The following is a 21,468-nucleotide window of genomic DNA, read 5'->3' on the forward strand; positions in this document are numbered from 1 at the left end:
ATTGCATGCCAGATATACATGCCATAGAAGATTTAGTGTGATTAGCACCCTTTTATCATCACATGGATCCCCGCAGGAAAGGTCATGAAACATAGATACAAATGACTTAATGAGACCTTCATACTTTTGTCATTTCATCTACGATAGAAGTGAGGATAATATCTTTAGCATCTGTAGAGTAGTGTCCACTTCTATTGCACTGAATCCGTATGTACATTTGATGTGCTAGCTCCATCATTACCCCTCCTATGAGCACGTTGAGTTGGGGCATACGTAGGTTGTAACCCAAAGGCCTCAACATAAAGCTGCAATACATTTGGTGACTCCAAAAGTTCACTCTTCCATCCACTTTGCATCCATAGGTGGATAGTTCTTGAACTTCACCAAATACCGTCTTGCAACCTGTCCCTTAACTTTTCTCCTTATGTGCCAAAATCTGCTCGGGTACCAAGATCTCATCAAGTTCCTCAACTTCTGGCTAATCTTCATCTGGCATATCTTCTGGCACATCAACCACAAAGAGTCTTAGAAGACTCACATGAAACGCATTATGAATCTTCCAAGTGTCCAGCAATTTCAACCTATACGCAACATCACTGATCTTCTCAAGCACTTGAAAAGGCCCATAATAACGCATTCTGAGCTTCGGAAACAACCTTTCCTTGCCATTCAATGCAACATGCGGACTCTGAAAGGTGGTGGGCTGAACTGGCAAAGCCTGTGGAATAGGCATCGTAACCACCTGTTTGTAGACAAAAGGAACTTATCCTGGAGCCCCACGTGACTCCGCAACATGTGAGTGCTCCCCGCCCTGCTAGGACGCACAAGGGACCTAGGCTTGAGCCTCAACAGGCTCTATTGCATGAGACGGTTGCCTTGTCTGTTGTGGCATTCGCGGCGCTTGCAAATATTCCATAAACCTAGGATTCTACACCAACCGAGAGAACACATTCACAGTAGCAATCAACTGTGTCTTGAATGCATCCTCGTCTAGTTGCCCATTCATAAACCCTTGACCTTGTGGAGCATTCAAATCAACAAAAGGTACAGACAGGGGTGGCCATGAACTCTCGCCAACCTCTAACACTGGAGGAATAGCCTGTCTGTCCTGTGAAGAGGAACCCTCTTCCTTGGCGTCGTTTGTCCTGTCAATCATAGTGTAGTTCCAAGTTCCTGTACTCTCTGTCTTCGCTGCAAACCAACCAAGGCTCACTTCTTGAGGAAAAAGTGATTTTGTCCCGGCAACGGAATCATAAAACCGGCCTGTAGGGCGGTAGACTTTAGCTCTCACCCGATTCTTAACTTGATAACTTTACTTAAATTTTACGACACCGAGAAACTTCGCAAAAGAACCTGTAACTGGAGTTAACACTTCAAACAAAGCACAGCTTGGCAGCTAGAGTGCTACCAAGCAGACGGTGACACCTTGTAGGCCCCAAAGACTAGCACCCCTTTCGGTAATTCTTTATTATTATAAACCTTGGGAGAAAAACCTGCAAGTTCCTACGAGTTGTCACACTTTTACCGGGCTGAAAATGGCCTACTCTAGCCCCATTTCGGCAGCATAACCAAAGTAGGAGGCTTCACAGACAAAATCCCCATGCCAAAGGCGACTTTCCCGGCATATGCGGACGCTTTCCCAAACCTGGCAAGAATCTGCAGCACACTGAATTCTCTGTTTTCTGCCCCAAAAATGCACCAGATCGCCTGTACATTGATTTCAATGCTTCCCCAAAGCTCCTGGGGGTATTAGAGATCAATTAGGGCCAAAACCCTAAACCTGCAAAAATACACAGCAGGCTGTAACTCACTGTTTCAGGCTCCGTTTCGCGTGCCGGTCACATCTGTAAGCCCTCGAGCTCCCACACCTGTAGGGCTACTTGCCCTTTGAATCGAACGAAATTTCTCGCGTGAAATCTCTCCAAATTCACATGTACCTGCGGGGGATTAGCCACTAGCTAATCTAGTACCTGTGCAAGAAGCTCTTGCCTCGGCAATCACGCATGAACCCACACGATTGTACATACAAATGAAAAGCCCTCGAGCGGGGCATCATGTTTTTGTATTCAAAGGGGGTGAGAGATGCGCGGGAGCGGAATCATCGTGCTACATAAGACAAGGGAGAAGGCCAGCTTTCCATTAAAGTTGTGATCACCTGCACCCACTACTCATACACTCAGTAGTTCACTAATGAATCCACTTTGCCTCTTTTGAGTTAATTTCCTAGTACTCACAGACTTATAAGTGTAGCGAGGGGCCTAAATGACTTTGAACCGAGCCTAGACACCCTTTTACAACTCGGATTCTAGTGCCGACTGGCCCGACCATCTCATGGAGGCTTGCCCTTCTTGACTACGGGTGAAACTCTTGGCCGTCGTCCGTTTCACACTGGCCACACAATGTCCCGCCATTTGTGACTTCAAAAAGAGGGTCCCAAAAATTAAATAAAAATCAAGGGAAAGAAACCAACAACTAAGGTTAGTGGTTGCCACAGCCTCGTGACATCATCCACTAAGGATCTAGAGGGGAATAATTCCTGAACTTTACTAAGTATTTACAATGAGTCCTTCTATACTTTAGTTGGCGCTCAAGATGGTGTATAATTTGTTTTGGAAGGAGTATTCTATCATCCACGAAGCATCTAGAGGGGAATAATTCATGAACTCTAAACAGTTGTCCTCAACTATAGGGCTTCATGATACAGGATGTCTTGAAAATCTTTCAATTCTGATTTTGTCATCCACTAAGCATCTAGCGGGAACTAATCCCTGAACTTTACTAAGTACTTACAATAAGTCCTTCCAGACTTTAGTTGGCGCTCCTGATGGTGTATAATTTGTTTTGGAAGAAGTATTTCTTCAGTTTTTTCTACCTCAGGGGATTCTTCTGTGACTAGTTCTGCAAGAGGTTCACCAACAAAAGCTCGTAGGCTCCCCTCGTGCTACCTTGCAGTTTAGGTGTGAAACCCTAAACCTGCAAATAAACACAGCAGGCCGTAATTCCCTATTTTGCATCATTTTGAGTGGAGCAAACACGTCTACGCGTGTCTCAAAAGCTCCCACACACAATGGGACAGTTCCCCTTTGGTTTGGATGAGTTTTCACGCAAGAAAAATCTCCATTTTCGCAATTCTTCACGATAGAACCGTGCGTACCTGTGGGAGATTAGCAATTAGCTAATCCGTCGCACTGCATGAGACAAGAAAGAAGGTAAGCTTTCCATTAAAGCTCTAATCACCTGCACCCACTACTCACACACACTGTAGCGCACACACTGAGTAAAAAGTTAAAACCAGCCCTTCTCAAAATTGGGCAACCCCTCTTGGGATGAGATTTCTGGAAATGAGAGTTGACTTGCACGTTGCTCTCCTACTGCCATGTGTCCAGTTTGCTCCTCTTGGTTTAATTCCTAGTACCCACCAACTATAGAGTCTTGCCGAGGGGCCTAAATGACTTTTAACTGAGCCTAGCCACTTCTTTACTAGTCAAATTCCAATGCCGATTGGCCCAACCATCGCGTGGCTGCTGTCACAAAGTGATGACATGGCATGACCACCCAGACACCCCCTAGCACCTAACAGAAGATAAAACGATTTTATAAGTTGTTCCAACTTATGGATCCCTTTCCAATAGGGCCCAGGGGACACTAGAGTTACTAAAATAACCCAAAATCGCGTGGCTGGCTGACATGATAGGTTGTACGGACACCGCAAAACGCGTTGACTGCTAACGTGGCACAGTGTAGGGATTCCCACGATTTGCGTTGCAGCTTTTGGGACAAGATGCTTTTGAGTTGAAGCTTTTCTTGTAATTGCTTTTGAAAAGGCCATGGGCCTATAGATATACTCAGGGGCACTCCCTCTCTCAATATTTCCAAAGAGCACTGAGTAGAGAGGACCCTCAGACTTTGTACTTTGCTCAAGCATTAAAATAAAAATATATACCGAAAGGGGCGCTAGACATTGGGGCCAATACCTCTCGGCACAAAACTACGTCGGGCCGTGTCGACTCTATTGAATTGTGATAAAGTTTGTGAAGTGTTTTCAAGTGATTCTCTCGTGTGTCACGCCAGATTCCCGACTTGGGTTGTCCAAGTCTTTTACAGTGGTTTCAGAGTACAATCAATTTTCCTCCTACGGAGAATCCTATCCCTTTGGTCGCAACACACATGGATTCAGTCGATGAATCCCGCAAAGACAGAGCAATCCACCCGACAATTTAGGGGCCGGTGAGAGCACACAAAATTCAAATGGACAATGACCGGCACCTGACAATTCAGAAGAATACGAGCCACCACGGCCCACACAGTATGAACGAAGGGAGATGCACCGTCAACAGCAAGTTGATGCTTGTGCTAAGCAAATGCTCCAGTATTCGAAGGATCCCCAGTATGCAAAATTTTTGACCAAGATCCAATCGACGAAATGCATACTCGGTGGCGTACAACCATGAACTCACCTTTAAAATCAGCATTGAAGAAACCACCTACCCCGCGTGTGTACACTGAAGATGAACTTGATGATGTGGTAGAACGACGAGTCAACCAAATATTGAGGACCAAGAAGCATTCAAAGAGACGCACCTGAGGAGCAGACTACCCTCATTATTTAGGTCGTCAGTCTTCTTTTGCAAATGCACGAAATCCAAAGAAGCGCGTACATTTGAGGGTTTTCCAGTTCATCCTCATCCTCTTCAGCCAGTTCAAATAGCTCCTCTGTTACAATAAGGAGGACCGAAAGAGCAGGAAACGAAGAAAGACTCAGAGACACAGTAAGAACAAGAAGAAGGCCAAGAAGAGCACATCCCACCGAAGATCTCGGAAATCTTCTGACAATTCTGAGGAGGATTCATCCTCTTCTGAGAATTCGGACTCTGATGACCAGATGTTTTATTCTAAGAGGAAGCACTTTTATACAGCCAATCAACACGAATTTCTCGAGGATAAGGACAAGAAGACCAAAGAATTCAAGGAGGGTGAACAAGCACTAAAATTTGATACCTTTTCAGGTTTTGAGATGCTCACAAGGCCCTCGCTTTTATTCAACAATGACATAGCTTTTTTTGGAGGGCGCTATTCAAAGCACTCCAAGATCAGGAGGGCAGCATCCTATTTGAAAGAAAATGCACGAACATGGTGGTCCACTCTTCTGTTACGAAAAGAATCACCGACAAAGTGGCTAAAGTTCAAGCGACTATTTATTTCCTCTTGGCTCACTCAGGAGTACGAATGTGATGTGATTATCGCTTGGAATCATCCTCGAATGACCAACGGAGATACTTTGGATATTTATTGTGAGAGATTTTGGGATGCTTTTCTTATTGCCTCTTCTTTTAAAACAATCACTTTTAAGAAGCAAATCGAGCGATTTTGTTGTGGACTTCCCAAAGAGATACGAGATTATTGCTTACTACAGAAGTCCGAGTCCATACAACAACTGATGGGACATGCTAAGCAAGGGTTTGATATGCATTTGGGTAATCTGACTTATCCAACTGATCAACTTTTGACATCGAGGACCGAACAAAATTCGACAAATGATAAGAGAAGAAGAGGGAAGTTTCAAAAAAAGAAAGATACACGTCCCCGACTGACAGAGGAACAGATATCCGAGTACCTCAAAACAGGGAAGTGCTTTGATTGTGGGGAACAAAGGACATATTTCTGCACAGTACCCCAAAAAGGCACCCAATGGACAATCAGAAGATAGGCCAGAGAATTCTGGAGCACACCCGAAGAACGTGGAAGAAAAGGAAAGACGACAGCAAGACTGGTACCAAATTGTGAAGGGACTATTCGTGATTGGCCTGATTTAAAGAATGTTCATGAAGTTCGAAGCTTTTTGGGCTTGAGCCTTGTGTTCATATTATCGACGGTTCATTCGAAAATTTGCAGAGATAGCTTCTCCTTTGCATATACTCACTCAGAGAGGGGTTTCTTTCACTAGGAGACCGACAGAAATTGTAGCCTTTCGGACTCTCAAAGAAGAGTTGACTATTGGACCACTGTTGGCCTTGCCAAACTTGCAAAAACCATTCGAAGTTTACTGTGATGCTTGTGGTCGCAATCTGGGAGCAATTTTGATGCAAGAAGGCCATGTAAGTGCTTACGAGAGCAGGATGTTTTCACATCTTGAATTGGTTGCATAGATTTACGATAAAGAGTTGGCAGTTATCCATGCTCTTACGCAATGGCGACACTACCAACTCGGAGCTGACTTTACCGTCTTCACAGATGATCAAAGTTTAAGTTGTTTCTTGTCGCAAAAGCAGCTCTCGGAAAAGCAAATGCGGTGGCCTAACATCTTGTCGCAGTTCCACTTCCAGATAGTCCATGTTCAGGGCCAAAAGACCTTAGTGGCAGATGCATTGTCTCGAAATCCCTTGGTTCTGGCTATTTCTACGACACGTTATCGAAGCTTCGAGGATATGGTAGATCAGTACACCACAGATCGCGACTTTGCAGACATCTTTCACCTGATACAGAGTAGGAAGGGAGGCAGTTGCAGACCTTACAGGACGGCTATTTGATGCAGAAAACAATGTTGTGTGTTACGTAGCCTTTGAGGGAAAAGATTTTGACAGAGTGGCACTCCACCTTTTTCGGGCCACCGTGGCATAGATACCACCTTGAAGGGTGTTGAGCGTTACTTTTATTGGCCGAGGCTCAAAAAGGATGAGGACAAGTTTGTTCGCAGTTGTTTAGTATGCCAAAAGGTCAAGTTTGACAGGCATGAGGCACCAGGACTTCTATAGCCTTTACCCATACCCTCCCGCCCTTGGAAAAGCATTGCTATAGATTTCATTTTTTATCTTTCCAAGACCCAAAGTAGGCATGATGGCATTTGGATAGTCATTGACAGATTTAGCAAGCAGGCCCACTGCATTTTGATAAAGAAGACAGTTAAGCCTAACCATTTGGCGAGACTATTCATCTCACAAATTTTTCGGTTACGTGGCATGCATGAGTCCATAGTCTCGAACAAGGACCCATGATTCACCAATTTGTTTTGGAGAGCAATCTAGGAGAACATTGACATGTGGTTGCAGTTCTCGTCCTCATTCCACCCACAGACAGACGGGCAATCTAAAATAGCAAATTCAGGTTTTGGATTTATTGAAGTCTTACATGTTGGATCAAAAGACTCAACGGGAAAAGTACTTGCCCTTGGTGGAATTTGCCTACAACAACACAGTTCATTCATTGACGGGCAAGGCGCCATTTGAAGTAATCGAGGGTGCTAAGAAGGTTCCTCCATTTCCAAGCACCAAAGCCAAGATTTTTGAAGCGGATTAGTACACGAGAGATTTGGACACTGCTTTTGCCAAGGTTCGCGAGGCTCTTGAGAAGTCTCAAGCACGGCATAAGAAGGCAGCTGATAAACATTGACGCGACTTGCAATTGAAAAAAGATGATTGGGTGCTCTTACGATTTGAGAAGGAACCCCTCAAGAAAAAGAAAGGGATTATGCGATATTATGGCCCTTTCGAGATTCAAGAAAAGATAAATGATGATCCTTCAGACTGAAGTTGCTAGATACTTGGAAGATTCATAATGCTTTTCATGTGAGTTTCTTGAAACCTTTCAAGGGTGAGGTGACAGTCGACAGGGAGCCTGAGAAGCAACCTGAAGTAGAAGAGAGGGAGGAGATACTTGTTCCTGAACAGATTCTGGCCCACAAGGAAAGGAAAGTGAGAGGTAAAGTGATACGGCGGTTCTTAGTGAAATTCAAGAACTATCTGGCATTGGATGCAAAGTGGATGGAGGAAAAGGACCTAGCAGATACTCCTCACATATTGGAACTTTACCTTGAGGCTTTCGGTCTAGCTTCGACTATTCCGAGAGATCCCGCAGATCACTAGGGTTGAATCTGGTACAGGCGGACACGAGGGGAGTTACTCCGCTCCTTTGTCACAGATTACCCAGATGGAATGAAGTCATTGATTTTCCTTTGGATTTCAGGGATACTGATGTGCTGACAGTATTTTGCTTTAAGACTTTATGTATGAAGTACTTTGAAATGGGAATTCCAATTTCCCGAAATTGAATCTAATTTATGTGTGCTCTCACATGTGATTGTGTTTGAGTCATAGCAGCCACGGTACGGGATGGGACGTTTAATACACGGTGTACAATACGCGTGTTAGACATTTTTTAGAATAAAAAATAAAATACGTCAACTTTTTTAAATATGATGCTTTAACAAGGACAAATGAAGCGGGTCATGCACCTCCTCAATGACTCTTCAATGTTTAATCATAGCATACATAAACAAGCACCATGAAGCTCTAAAACACACTTGATCAACTAGCAAAAGATATTAGAATAGAGTACGTTTTGAGCAAAAAAATGCTAGAATAGAAAACGTTATGAGACATACTGTACGTTTGAATAGGGGATGTCCCGTAATCTAAATAAAGTATGCGTATTATAGTTGCTATGGTTTGAGTGCAGGTTTGAAAGACGAAATGACTGCAGCATTTCGCTCTTGAGATTCTATGGATATGATAGCAATAAGAATTAGTCAATCCGACATCAATGAGGTCTAATGTGGATCTAGATGCGATTGCTAAACACGTTGCCGAGAGATCATGGTCCTAGATCTCGATAGATTTTATGTGATTTGATTTGTGTGATGTGGATGTTCAATAACTGTCGTCTTTGTGCAAGTGCTTGATTTGTATCGTCAAGTGCGTCGGTACTTATAGTCAACGTCTACTGAACTAGTTTGTGGCTTGTGTCTGATTTTGCAGGTGTAATCGAGGACGATTACAATTCTTTCAAGAGGGGGATATGTCACAAAGCGATGACATGGCATGACCACCCGGACACCCCCTAGCACCTAACAGAAGATAATATACCTAGATGAATCCAGGATAAGCCCAGATTCACCCTTGAAGGAAAGTGCAAGGTATAGACCCATGGTAGTCACCCACAAGACAATATAACCATCAGCTCCATCATACATAGTATTGACTAAATACCACGACATCCCCACTAACGTCGTCAGTGCCCAATAGTGGGTATAGAACTAGGTAGTAACATATGCTCCCCAACACAACACACAACACACGCACACACATGAGCATACGCATCAACACAAAGTTCAACGTACTGAGTTTCTGATTTTAAAAGTTGTTCCAACTTATGGATCCCTTTTTGATAGGGCCCAAGGGACACTACAGATACTAAAATAACCCAATATCGTGTGGCTGGCTGACGTAGCTGACTGTACGGACGCCGCAAAACGCGTTGACTGCTGACGTGGCACAGTGTACGCATTTCCGCGATTAGCGTTGCAGCTTTTGGGAGCGCCAACTTTCCGGACAAGATGCTTTTGAGAAGGCCATGGGATTATAAATATGTACTCGGGGGCACTCCCTCTCTCAGTTTTGCCAGAGAGCACTGAGCAGAAAGGACCCTTGGACTTTGTACTTTGCTCAAGCATTAATATAAAAATAAATACCAAAAGGGGCGCCAGACTTTGGGGTCAATACCTCTGGGTGCGGAACTACGCCGAGCCGTGTCAACTCTATTGAATTGTGATAAAGTTTGTGAAGTGTTTTTAAGTGATTCTCTCGTGTGTCGTGCCAGATTCCCGACTTGGGGTGTCAAGTCTGTTACAACTGCCTGGCCTTGTCTCCTGCAAGTTAAACTCTCGACCAACGGCTGTTTCACACTAGCCATGCAATGTCTAGGCATTTGCGATTTCAAAAAGGGAGTCCCCAAATTTAAATAAAAATCAAGGGAAAAAAACCAACAAATAAAGTTAGTGGTTGTCACAACCTCGAGACATTTGTTGCTCGAGAAAATTGAGCAAGTCGGGAAAATATGCAAATGTGCTCACATATGAGTTTCTGACCATAACTCACTATTCTGTGACCCATTTGACGGACAGGTTGGACCGACGAGTTCCTCTTACCTAGACTTACACAGTCGTCATGTCAGATGTCCACCAAAGTGTAACAACATTTGTCAAAACGCTTGTACAATCTAGTTATACAAGAGGGTTCCAAAACTGGAAAACCTAATCTAATGGACTTGTTCAAACATGCAAATCCTACAAATAGGCTCACAAAATTGCCGGTACTAATCCTCCTAGGATTCTAGACACTCCAATCTAGGGATAGGAAATTGGCTCTCAAACTCAATGAAGCATGTCCACGTGGCACACAAAGCCATGTGCACGTGACAGTTGGACATGCCACGTCATCACTTTGTGACTGTCACAAGACGGGCACCACGTGCCAATAAAAAAGAACAGACTGAACATACTTTTAGCACTTCAATAACAACTGAACTGAGAGAGAGAGAGAGAGAGAGAGAGAGAGAGAGAGAGAGAGAGAGAGAGAGAACATGCGACACGGAGTGGTGAAATTCCACCCCAGAGAGTATTGGCCCCAAACCTTGGCACCCCTTTCGGTATTTCTTTATATTGCATCAACACAGTACAAGCCGGTACTCAAGACTCTGCACCTTCTCCAAGAAGCATGCCAGAGAATGAGCCCATGGCCTCATATTTAAAGGCCCTAGGCCCCACATCAGTTCTCATTCACTTAGTCATCACATCCCGATCTCGTTGATCTATAATAGATGTCTAGATGCACTAAGTGCAAATCATTCGTCCAACAAAATGCTGCAGACATTCCATATTTCTCTACATGTCTCTAACAATACACACATGAAAGAGCACGTCTTCAGTTCAATCAAGGAAATTTCCAATTCAATGTATATATTTTCATAAAGTCATTCCACGAAATACTATCGGCCCATCAGTATCCCTAAAATCTCAGAGAGAAATTAGTGAATTTGTCACAAATAGCTGACGTGTCAATTCATTGAAGAACGGAGCCACCGGCCAAGGGGCCTAAACCCTAAGAAGCAGAAGCATCAAAAACTGATGACATGGCAGCTGTACAGACAGCCCGGATTTCGTATTGGCTTGCTGACGTGGCAAACTGTACAGAATCTCGCGTTTCACGCTAACTGCTGACATGGCAAACTGTACGGAATCCCACGTTTCACGCTGACTGCTGACGTGGCAGATTGTACGGATTTTTGTGATTTGCATTGACAGGTGCTAACGTGGCACTGTACGAATTTTCGTAATTTGCATTAGCAGCTTTTGAGCACCTGCTTTTGGACCAGTTGCTTTTGAGTTTGATTGCTTTTCATGTAACCGTTTTTTATGGCCAAGAGCCTTTAAATATGAAGCTAGGGCTCATTCTCTGGCACTCTTCTGGGACAGGTGCAGAGGATGGAGTACAGGCTTGTACTTAGTTGTTGAAATATAAAGAAATACCGAAAGGGGCGCCAAGGTTTTGGGCCAATACTCTCTGGGGTGGAATTCCGTCACTCCGTGTCGCTTGTGCTCTCTCTTTCAGTTTCACTTGTCAAAGCATCAGGCATGTGCTATTCTGAAAGCATATCGGTCCTACAAAGGAGGACACAAAGCAAACCAGAGACTATTGGAATTTTATTTGAAGTATCTTCGGGTTCGATCCCGGACTTATCAGCCACCGCCACCCTTCTTTCATCGCGCATCGGGCGCGCTCCCGTCTTTACCGCTCATCTCTTACAGGACATAAGCCAAAAAGATCACTTGCAAGAGAAGGATCCAAGATTTGTTTCGAGTCACTATTTTTCTCAAAAGCAGTGCCATGCAGATGTTGATGTCTATAGCTACCAAGCTGCACACTCCAAGGACTTGGCAAGCTTTCAAGAAAATTTTTGCCCGAAGTTATATGGCTTCTGACATCTTCCTTCGGAGTGCAACTTCTGGCGCAGTGGGGTATCCCGAAATGCTTGCCATGGAAACCCTAGAAGATTATAACTTGAAATTTCTTGGTATCTCTCAGTAGGTGTCTCTTTTTGAGCTAAAAATCTTGGAGGTCCGGTGTGATTGCCAGGTCTTGGGACTACCATCGCAAATTACGAAAATTCGTACAGTGCCACGTTAGCACCTGAGAAGCAGAAGCAAAATTCTTGGAACCCTGATTTTTGGTGCAGGTTTCAGGATGGAAAGTCAGTCTACTTTTTCGAGCTCGACTGATGTCGAGATTGCTTTTTAAGTTTGAATTCTATTTGAGAACTTATTTGGTGATCTTGTTTGGAATTTGTTTGAAATGGATGGTATCTCTTTTAAACCTGTCTTGGTGCCGATTTGAATTGTTTGACTCTGTTTTTAATACTGGTTTCAATGATTGGTCATTTTACTTCCAAGTGGAGTACTCAAAAATGATGTTTGAGAATGCTTGTTCATACTCATGGCCCCGACCCTTGTGGTTATTTGCGGGGGGAGTATTGAAATGTTTGAAAAGTGTTGTTTTTACTCATGGCCCGGACCCTTTAGGTTATTTACGGGGGGAGTATTGTTGTTGTTACTCATGGCCTAGACCTAGATGGTTATTTGAGGGGGGAGTATTAAGAAGTCTGAGCAATGGTTACTCTGAGCACCTCCAAACAACGCAGGCTGCGGTCTGGGGGGCGTTTTGGTTGTAAAAGGCCTCTATATCTCATGGCACGGACCTTTTTAGGTTATTTACGGGAGGAGTGATGAGGGAGTCGTTGGACAGCTCATGGCCCAGACCTTGATGGTTATTTGTGCGGGGAGTGTTCATCAGTAACTTTATGTTTCTATGTCTTGTAAGATACATATGTGAGCATTTGTGTTGCATTGTGATGTGCCAACCACTAAATATTCCTAATTGGATGAGATTGCCTGGGTATGTAATTTTAGTGCATCAAGACACCCGCAGAAGATCAGTTCGATCAGGGTGTGATGGCTAATTTTACTACGCCAGAATATCAAGAGTTCCGATCTGGACGAAAGGAGAAGCCAACTCCTTAACAAAAGAGTCGAAAGGAGAAGCCAACTCCTTAACAAAAAAAAAGCGAAGTGATTGTCCCTCAGAATCACCCTCGGAAATTTTTGAGCTAACTTGAGTTGTTTTGCAGATATGCTGTAATCGCAGACGATTACTTTCTTCAAGAAGGGGGGATGTCACAAATCGTTGACATGTCAAGTCGCTGAAGAACGGAGCCACTGGCCAAGGGGCCTAAACCCTAAGAAGCAGAAGCAATAGAAACTGATGACATGGAAGCTGTACGGACAGCCAGAATTTCACACTGGCTTGCTGACGTGGCAGACTATACGGAATACCCCGTTTCACGTTAACTACTGCCGTGGCAGACTATACGAAATCCCGTGTTTCATGTTGACTGCTGACGTGGCTGACTATATGGATTTCCGTGATTTGCGCTGACATGTACTGACGTTGCACTGCACGGATTTTCGTAATTTGCGTTGGCAGCTTTTGAGCACCTGCTTTTGGACCGGTTGCTTTTGAGTTTGACTGCTTTTTATGGCCAAGGGCCTTTAAATATGAGGCTAGGGCTCATTCTCCGACACTCTTCTGGGAGAAGGTGCAGCGGATGGAGTACCGGCTTGTACTCAATTGTTGAAATATAAAGAAATACCGAAAGGGGCGCCAAGGTTTGGGGCCAATACTCTCTGGGGTGGAATTCCACCACTCCGTGTCGCGTGTGCTCTCTCTCTCTTTCAGTTTCACTTGTTATTGAAGTGCTAAAAGTCTATTCAGTCTGTTCTTTTCTATTGGCACGTGGTGCTCATCTTGTGACAGAATTTATTCAATCTAGGCAATTTGTGACAAAGGAGTGGAGTGGCTTCCCTCTTGTGCAATCCGCACCGCACCACATTCAACCTGCTGATTTCATCAGTAACTTTGGCATAGACACTACTAATAATCCAAAAACTTCAAGGTACAGCTCTCTCTGAAGAGAATCTGCAATGTTCTCCTCTTCCATCTACTTTGCATCAAGGACCAAAAATACCCTTGACCAAGTTATCAGGTGAACCTAGCTTACCTCTCTGTTCTTTTCTTGTGCCCTGTGACTTGTTGGCCTCCCCTGTCCACTAGCATCTCAATCTAGATCGTCGGAATTCTTTGATGAACCATGTCACAAAATGATGACGTGGCACTGCTGACAGCACAGCAATACGGATTTCCGAAGTTTGCCTTGACATGCTGACGTGGAAGCTGTACGGACCTCCGTGTTTTACGCTGACATGCCACGTGGCAAGCTGTACAGAATTCCATGATTTGCGTTGGTTGCTTTTTGGCAGTTTTTGGGACCGGATGCTTTTGGAACAAGTTGCTCTTGAGTTTAACTGCTTTTGGGGCTCTGCTTTTGGCATCCCTTATAAATTTATTCGAGCCCTTGGAGCCTCACTCTGCAAGACGTCTGGACGTAGAGCCTGAGAGCAGAGGTCCCTCGGGAGTTGTACTTTGCAATGATTAATGAAAAAGAAATACCGAAAGGGACGCCAGACTTAGGGGCCAATACCTCTGGGCACGGAACTACGCCAGGCCGTGTCAAGTCACTCTCTCTCTCTCTCTCTCTCTCTCTCTCTCTCTCTCTCTCTCTCTCTCTCTCTCTCTCTCTCTCTCTCTCTCTCTTAAAGTTCAGTAATAATGAAGTTTCCGTTCGTGTGTTGCTATTGATTTCTCGCTTGGAGTGTCCAAGCCTGTTACAGTGGTATCAGAGCACAGAAAAATTCTTCTTCCACGGAGAATCCGATCCTTTTTGCAGCACACATAGGTTTTTGTGAAAGAATTTTCGTGCCCCGACACCAAACTTATTTTTGTGAATGAATTTTCGTGGCCCGACACCGGACTTATTAGCCACTCCCACCCTTCGTACATCGCGTGCACTTTGTCTTCATCGCTCTGTCTTACAGGGCATAAGCCATAGAGAACTCCAGATTACACATGGGTTCTCGCGGAGAATCTGACGGAGATAACACTTCTCGGTGAGTAGGCAGAAAAAAAAAGTTGAAATCCAACGCAATAGTGAACAAAAGAATGAAGATTTGGGCAAATTTTTCGGCGGAGAAGTTTGCCACAGCGAAGTACAAGCGTCAACTACAGGTTGGCACATCTGTGAAAAGATTGATCAAGTACTCCAGAGACCCGAGATTTGCGAAACACCTAAAGAATTACTCGATTGATGAGATTTACTCGAGATGGCATGAGGACGTTGATGCTCCTCTCAGGAAAGGAGGAAAGCTGAAAGGACAGACAAGTGCAAAAAAGCGGAACCTGTACCCGTAAAAAGAGCTGGACAGAACTCTTGAAAAGAAGATGAACCAAAGGACCACCCGAAGATAAGCAGAGAGAGTTATGGTGCAGCAGCCAAGCGCGGAAGAAAAGGAAAGATGAAAGCAAGACTGGTACCAGATTTTGTGGGGACCGCCGACCTTGATCAGATGAACAAAAATACCGAACTCTGCACGCTATGGGGCAAAGTGCGAGACCAGGAAACCCTTAATTTCCTTGATGGAGAAGCCAAGGCCAACTTCAATGAATTGGCGGCTCAATTTGGAATTACGCCCAAGGAAAAGGGGCCACAGGCCAAGGTTATTCTCGTGGAACCCGGACGGGATGTTGCCATTACACCTGTCACTAGCAAACTACGTTTGCATTATCAAGGGTATTTAGGCCACAAGGACTTTCTTCATCATGCCTTTGGAAGGGTGTGACGTCCTTCGAAGAATCCCTTGGTTCCCCAAGAACAGTGTCGTGGTCAATTTCAAGGCAGGGAAAGCCATCTAGAAGAATGAGAAGGGCAAAGAGATTGTACTTGATGGAAAACTGAAAGGCGAGTCCGTCCCTCTTGATGAAATCCAATTTTTTATTTATTCGATCTTCTTGAAAAAACTGAATGATGAACAAAGGTCCATTATGTTTGACCTCGAAAAGGAACGACAAGATTTTTTTGCAAGCTTAGGCTGATTGTCTCTCTGAAGGCGTACCAGGCGAGTTGCCTCCTTCACGTCTTGAAGATCACATGATTGATTCCCGGTAGTACACCACTGAACCTACCACCGAAGCTACCACCATACAAAGTTAGCCGAGCCCAAAATAAAGAAATAATGAACAAGAACACATTTCCCCATTCAAAGGATTGATGATATACTCGACAGACTTCAGGGTTCTACTTGCCGAATTGATCTGAAGAGTGGCTCATGATTATTCTTATGGCGAACTTGTGGGACTCGCTTATGGGCAAATCCAATGACAATTGTCCTTCTGTTCCTCTTACTACTTCTAGATCGGCAACTCCTACCTCTTCTATTGGTGCATTATCTGCTGGATCTAGTACTTCATCATTGGTCGTCACACAAGCCATGGTTGATTCCTAGAACGAGACCAATTGCAAGTGTTCTCCAAAGTGCAGATTCTGTGATTTCACTTCTAGCATCATTCAATCAGCACATCCGAGTTTCTTTGCAACCTGTACGAGGTGATTATCCCCGGTTTTGGCTTGGCGCTCATTTTGTTGAGAAAATCCCCTTCCCTTATAGAAAAATTGCCTTCTAACTACATTTACTAATAGCAAGTTTTATGCAGTTTTGGCAGCTGCCAAACCACTCAAAAACTTCATTTGTGTACCACAAGATAGCAAAAGGAAATGCCATCAAAAGCAAGCATCTAATCAACAAGTAACATCCCGGCAGTTACATGTACACAATATGTGAATGTCCTTCCATTATATGTGAGAAAGGTCTTTGAGAGTGTGCATCCCATACAAGCCTCTAAAGCACCACATGCTACATGATGAACATATCAAAGTATCTCTTGCTAAAACAAGAGTATGTCCTTTGCAAATCGAAAACATCGGTGAGAGATAGAATTTCACGATTGTGATAGTGTTCTTCAAAGTATCTCTTGCTAAAACAAGAGTATGTCCTTTGCAATTCGAAAACATCAGTGAGAGACAGAATTTCACGAGTGTGATAGCGTTCTTCATCTACTTGTATGTAAAGCTCCGCTTATGGACGAGCACGAAGGCTGGCCAGACAAGCCAGTATCATCCACCCTCTTCCAATAGGAGGGTAGGAAATTGTGTGAGAGAGATCAAAAACATCTGCTGTAGAAAATTGAGCAAAAATGAGAATTAAAGCGCTGAGTTGAACTTTTCCTTGCCCTGATCTCAAGAAAAATATGCAAGAAGGAAGGGCGAGAGAAATGCTTACAGTAGTAGGCAACAAGGGGCTCGTGCTTCTGCAACTCATCTGCGCGTTGAAGGTAGGGCAACAATACCTTCTTTGCAGGCTCCACATCGCTGCTCATGTTCAAGGATCCTCGCAATCACGTATGCGCTCGCCTGTACAGTATGGGATGGCAATCGAGAGAGAGAGGGTTGATTCATATGATGCAAAATGTCACGTTAGAAGATCCCAAGAGAATACGCATGTCGGCCAGAGAGATTAGAATGCGTGTACAATGAGAAACGGCCACTTTTTGGAGGTCGTGGTTTGTCGTTAGTTGAGATCACTTGGTCGAACACTCAAAGTTTTTGTGGCAAGTGCGAGAGCTCGTTTTTTAAGGTTGCAGAGTTGTAGAGCTCGTGAAGTTCCAAAGGATGACAAAAGTAGTTGCGCTTTTGAGTACTCTTCCACTTTCATTTGATCATCTAGTCACTATATAAGAAATGAAAAGAATATTTACAAGAAGAGCCCAATAGAAACCTTAATACCACCATCATCTCATGTATCTTAAACCCATGTCAAGCAATTGGGAGATCAAAGCATGCTGACAAATATTGCTACATCCTCAAGCATTGCATCCATTGTGGAGAGAGCAAATATCTTCCTTCAAGATGTTATTCAAAAGACAAAGGCAACAATAGCAGTAGCAATAGCACCAACAAGTCCAAGTAAGTAGAAAATGTAGCAGCAAAACAAGAGGTAGAAGACAAAGTTATCATGTCTTTCTTTTAGTGGAGGTGAGCTTGGTCCCTACCATGGTTACATTGTTTGAGGGGAGGAATTTTTTCTTCTAAGTGGAGATATCTTCTTATAAGTGAAGCTCTTTCTTTTTTATCGAAGGTTGGTCATCTTGAGTAGATATATTTTTTTAAAGCCCAAGAAGAGGATTGATTGGTATGGGTTTGTGTCACGTGACCTAGCATCTATGTGAACCCTACCTTGGAGCTATCTTTTGTCCAGTTGGAGCCTGAGTGGAACCTAATCGTGTGTCTGTGTGTTTCCTATGTGGTTTGTCTAGTTGTACTACCTCCAAAGGCATCCCTTCTTTTGTGGTTCGATAATGGAAGTGGGAGGCTTGTGCTTTGTCTCCATGCCTCCTTCCATAGCTGGAGTCCAAGAGCTTCCTCATAATATTTGAGAGAATCTTGATAAAATAAGATAAAATCAAGCAATAATGGAGAGAAACCTATAGGAAATTATGTGTGTGTAGTTGGATAACCATGACTTCTTCCCGTGTGGAATAATAGGCTCCACCATTTCGGCCATATCACCCAAATCGTAGCTCCAAAATTTATTAAAAAGACAGGGGCACAAAGATCATCTCAATGCCTACAATTTTTCTCTTGAAAAAGTTTTAAAATTTGGAATGAAAAAAATAGAGAAAAATCCCACAAAAATATGTGTCGTCTTTTTCCTTCCAAAAGTCTTCCAGGTGGTCCCCTCTTGACTTCATGTGCAAACCTGTGTCCACAAGTGAATTATGATTGACTTTGATAATATTTTGTTGACTCCAACTCCATAATACATAAATCATTCCATAATTGATTTGATTGAGTAGTAGAAGAGCCAATATCTAGTTGCCTTTTGAACTAGCCATTGCATTTGGCCATTAGTGAGATCTCAGAGGTATTTACCTATTTTCAAGAAAAGCAATAGACAAGGCTTCATGGCTATAGCATCAATGATCAACAACTCAAACTGACTTTGAGTAAATGAGAAGCATACGGCTTCCAAAATTTTGTGCCAATATCTTCTAGGATCCCATGTAAAGAATAGGATTGTCACCTGCAATGTCCTAACAATAAGACTTCTTGCTTCATGTCCAAAAGGATAGGATTTGTAGCCACCATAAGTGAAAGGATAATTGAGTACTTTAGCTCCTTCCAAGACATTACTTAGAATCATGATCCCCAAGATTGTACCAAGAGTCCTCCATCTACGGCTTCCTTGTTGATGTGGCAAGTCCCATTTTTCTTCAGAACCTAACTTACCACTATTACTGAAGCGAGCAAAAGAGTCACTATGGGTGTTGTCAAAAAGGTACATTGCCTTTCTTGACATTGGTAATAAGCCACCAACCTTGTAGCTCAAATAAAAGCTTGATACATGCTGTAACAAGGTGCATAGCATATACAAAAGATAGACTGCAATCCACTGGTTGAAAAACACTTCATCTCGACTATATGCATGCAAGACCGTACTCCAATCTTTCTCATGCTGGGACTCATTCTCTGTGACTCTTATGAACACTCCTTGTGCTAAGGGTTCTTTAAATATTTTCTTAAATGCATCTAACACAGTATGATCAAACACAATCTCTACATCTAGGTTGCCAAACCTAGATCTCCAATAAGTTACCACTACGTCCACTTGTTTAAGAATCTCCTTAGGGTCAAATTCACAATCCCATTCCTTGGTAACAACCATCCCAGTTTGCTTTCCAATAGCTTCCTCTAATTGGGGTAGTTCCAAAGACTTCATGCTTCCTTCTTGCAACTGTATATCTAGTGGATCCACCTTGTTGTGATCAGTGAGAATGAGACCCATGATTTCAAGAGGTTGTCACTATCATTCGTCGTGGTAGATTCCTCCTCCTTTGATGTTTTAGTAGAATTGTTAGAGAGCTCATATGTAGTGGTCTCTAGGTCCATCTCTTGTTGCTTAGTACCAGCCTTCGTGTTATATGGGCTCTCCTTGCCCTTTCTACCTTGCATCTTGAGAATTCATGTGTCTAAATATTGCTTTTCTCTCACGGCCATGAGCCATGGTCTCTCTGGGATACTTGGGTAGCTCTCCCCCTTAGGGACCTTTGAGTCCTGCATAGAAACATCAGTCACAAGATCACAATATTTTGCAGACTCACCAATTGTGAAATCTGAAATGCCAAATTTTTTTCGTAGCTTAGACTTCCTCTTGATCGACTCTCCCTTGGCCTTCATCTTTTCTTCCCGTTGTGAAGCTTCCTCATGTAAAGTGTTTTTAACTCCCATGGTGTCTACCTCTTCAGCATTGGTCTTACCCTCCTCTACTCCCTTGTTGTGATTCTCCACTTTCATCTTGTCAAGACTGATGACACTCACTACCTGGTTGCCAGCTAGTAGTGGTGGTAAAGGTGGAATGAGGGTATGTGGTGGTGGTTGTGGTTGCACAAGTCGTTGTAATATTTTCACGGGTGGTGCTTGTTGTGGTGGCCTTGGTGGTGGTGGTCTTGCTCTTGGTGGTGAGAGTTGGTTTTGTCTTGCTTCTTTGTTGAAATTTTGTCTCCTTGGGTGTGGGCAGTAATACATTCCATGGTCGTCTTCTCCACAATTGTAGCAGTGGTATTCTTGGTTTTGCCTTCGTTGTCCTCTTACTTGATCTTGATTGTGGTTGTGTGTATGTCCTTGTTGCACCAAATGCACAAATAGATTCTCCAACTAAGTAGTGGATGTGGTTCAATAGGTCTTGCTGCTCTTTTGATGTCTCTTCTGGTTGGGTCCTCTGAGCGGTTGTGGCAGTTAAGAGGGTTAGTTGAACTGAGCTTGATTCCTCTAACTCATTGACTCTTGCTTGCATGTGCACCTTCTTGTCTTTAAGGCGGGCTACTTCCACTGCCAACTCATATGTTGTAGGGAATCTCCCCTTCACCTTCTCTTTAAGCGACGACCACAGGCCAGCAATGAAACGGTCCTTCTTCAGGAAGTTAGGCACTCCTTCATTTTTCTCCAGTGAGGCAACCCATCGCTCCCACAAATCCACAAACTTGGATTCATAAGTGGTATACTCTAGCAGACCTCCCTTCTTTAACTCTGTCAGCAGTTGCCATAACTTTTCTGAGGTTGTGCCTCCACCAAACCTCTTCACAAATGTAGCACGTAGTGAGTCCCATGCATCCTTGGTAGCTTGGGGCAAAGCATTGTACGAAGACTTGGCCTCTAGTTTCATTAGTAAAGGAAAGATTCATAGCCCTAAGGCATTGTCATCCTTGTTGAAATTCACATAAGCAATGTCAAAGTTATCCAAAAAGTCGGTGGTGATGTCTTCTCCCTTCTTGCCACTAAACGTGGGAAAAGAGATACTTGCCATGGTAGTAAATCAATGAGCAAAAAATCACAGACTCTTTTTTTTTAGTTTTTTTTTTAATGACTTGGTGATTATAAAGGTTATACATGGGTGGAAAACTTGAGCAGGCGCTAAGAAGAGTACAAGGCTAGAATAGAATAAAGATGCTTACATCAAAAGAATGGTAGTAATCAAGAATGGGCAAGATGATGGGACATGGGGATCTAAGGATTTCGTTAGGCATCTTTGGTCCGAGCAGAAAAACAATCTTTTGTTGGTAGAATATCTTCCTATCAATGTATAGGTTTACATGCATGTGTTGCAAGAAGCAAAAAGGAAAAACTTATGGCCTATTG

General features: G+C 43.5%; 1 protein-coding gene across 1 annotated transcript in view; it reads right to left on the reverse strand.

The window, feature by feature from the left end:
* The window catches only part of EXT-LIKE (hydroxyproline-rich glycoprotein family protein), a 72,719-nt gene extending 55,397 nt beyond the window's left edge, over positions 1–17,322 (reverse strand). Inside the window, exon 1 of the mRNA XM_086491106.1 lies at positions 17,057–17,322. Coding sequence (XP_086347232.1) covers positions 17,057–17,153 — 97 coding nt within the window. The 5' untranslated portion in view covers positions 17,154–17,322. The remainder of the gene's footprint in view (positions 1–17,056) is intronic.
* Between the last annotated feature and the right edge of the window lie 4,146 nt (positions 17,323–21,468).

Source organism: Adiantum capillus-veneris, chromosome 19 (genome assembly GCF_014529385.1).
Source record: "Adiantum capillus-veneris isolate H3 chromosome 19, ASM1452938v2, whole genome shotgun sequence".
In the NCBI taxonomy this organism is placed as follows: domain Eukaryota; kingdom Viridiplantae; phylum Streptophyta; class Polypodiopsida; order Polypodiales; family Pteridaceae; genus Adiantum; species Adiantum capillus-veneris.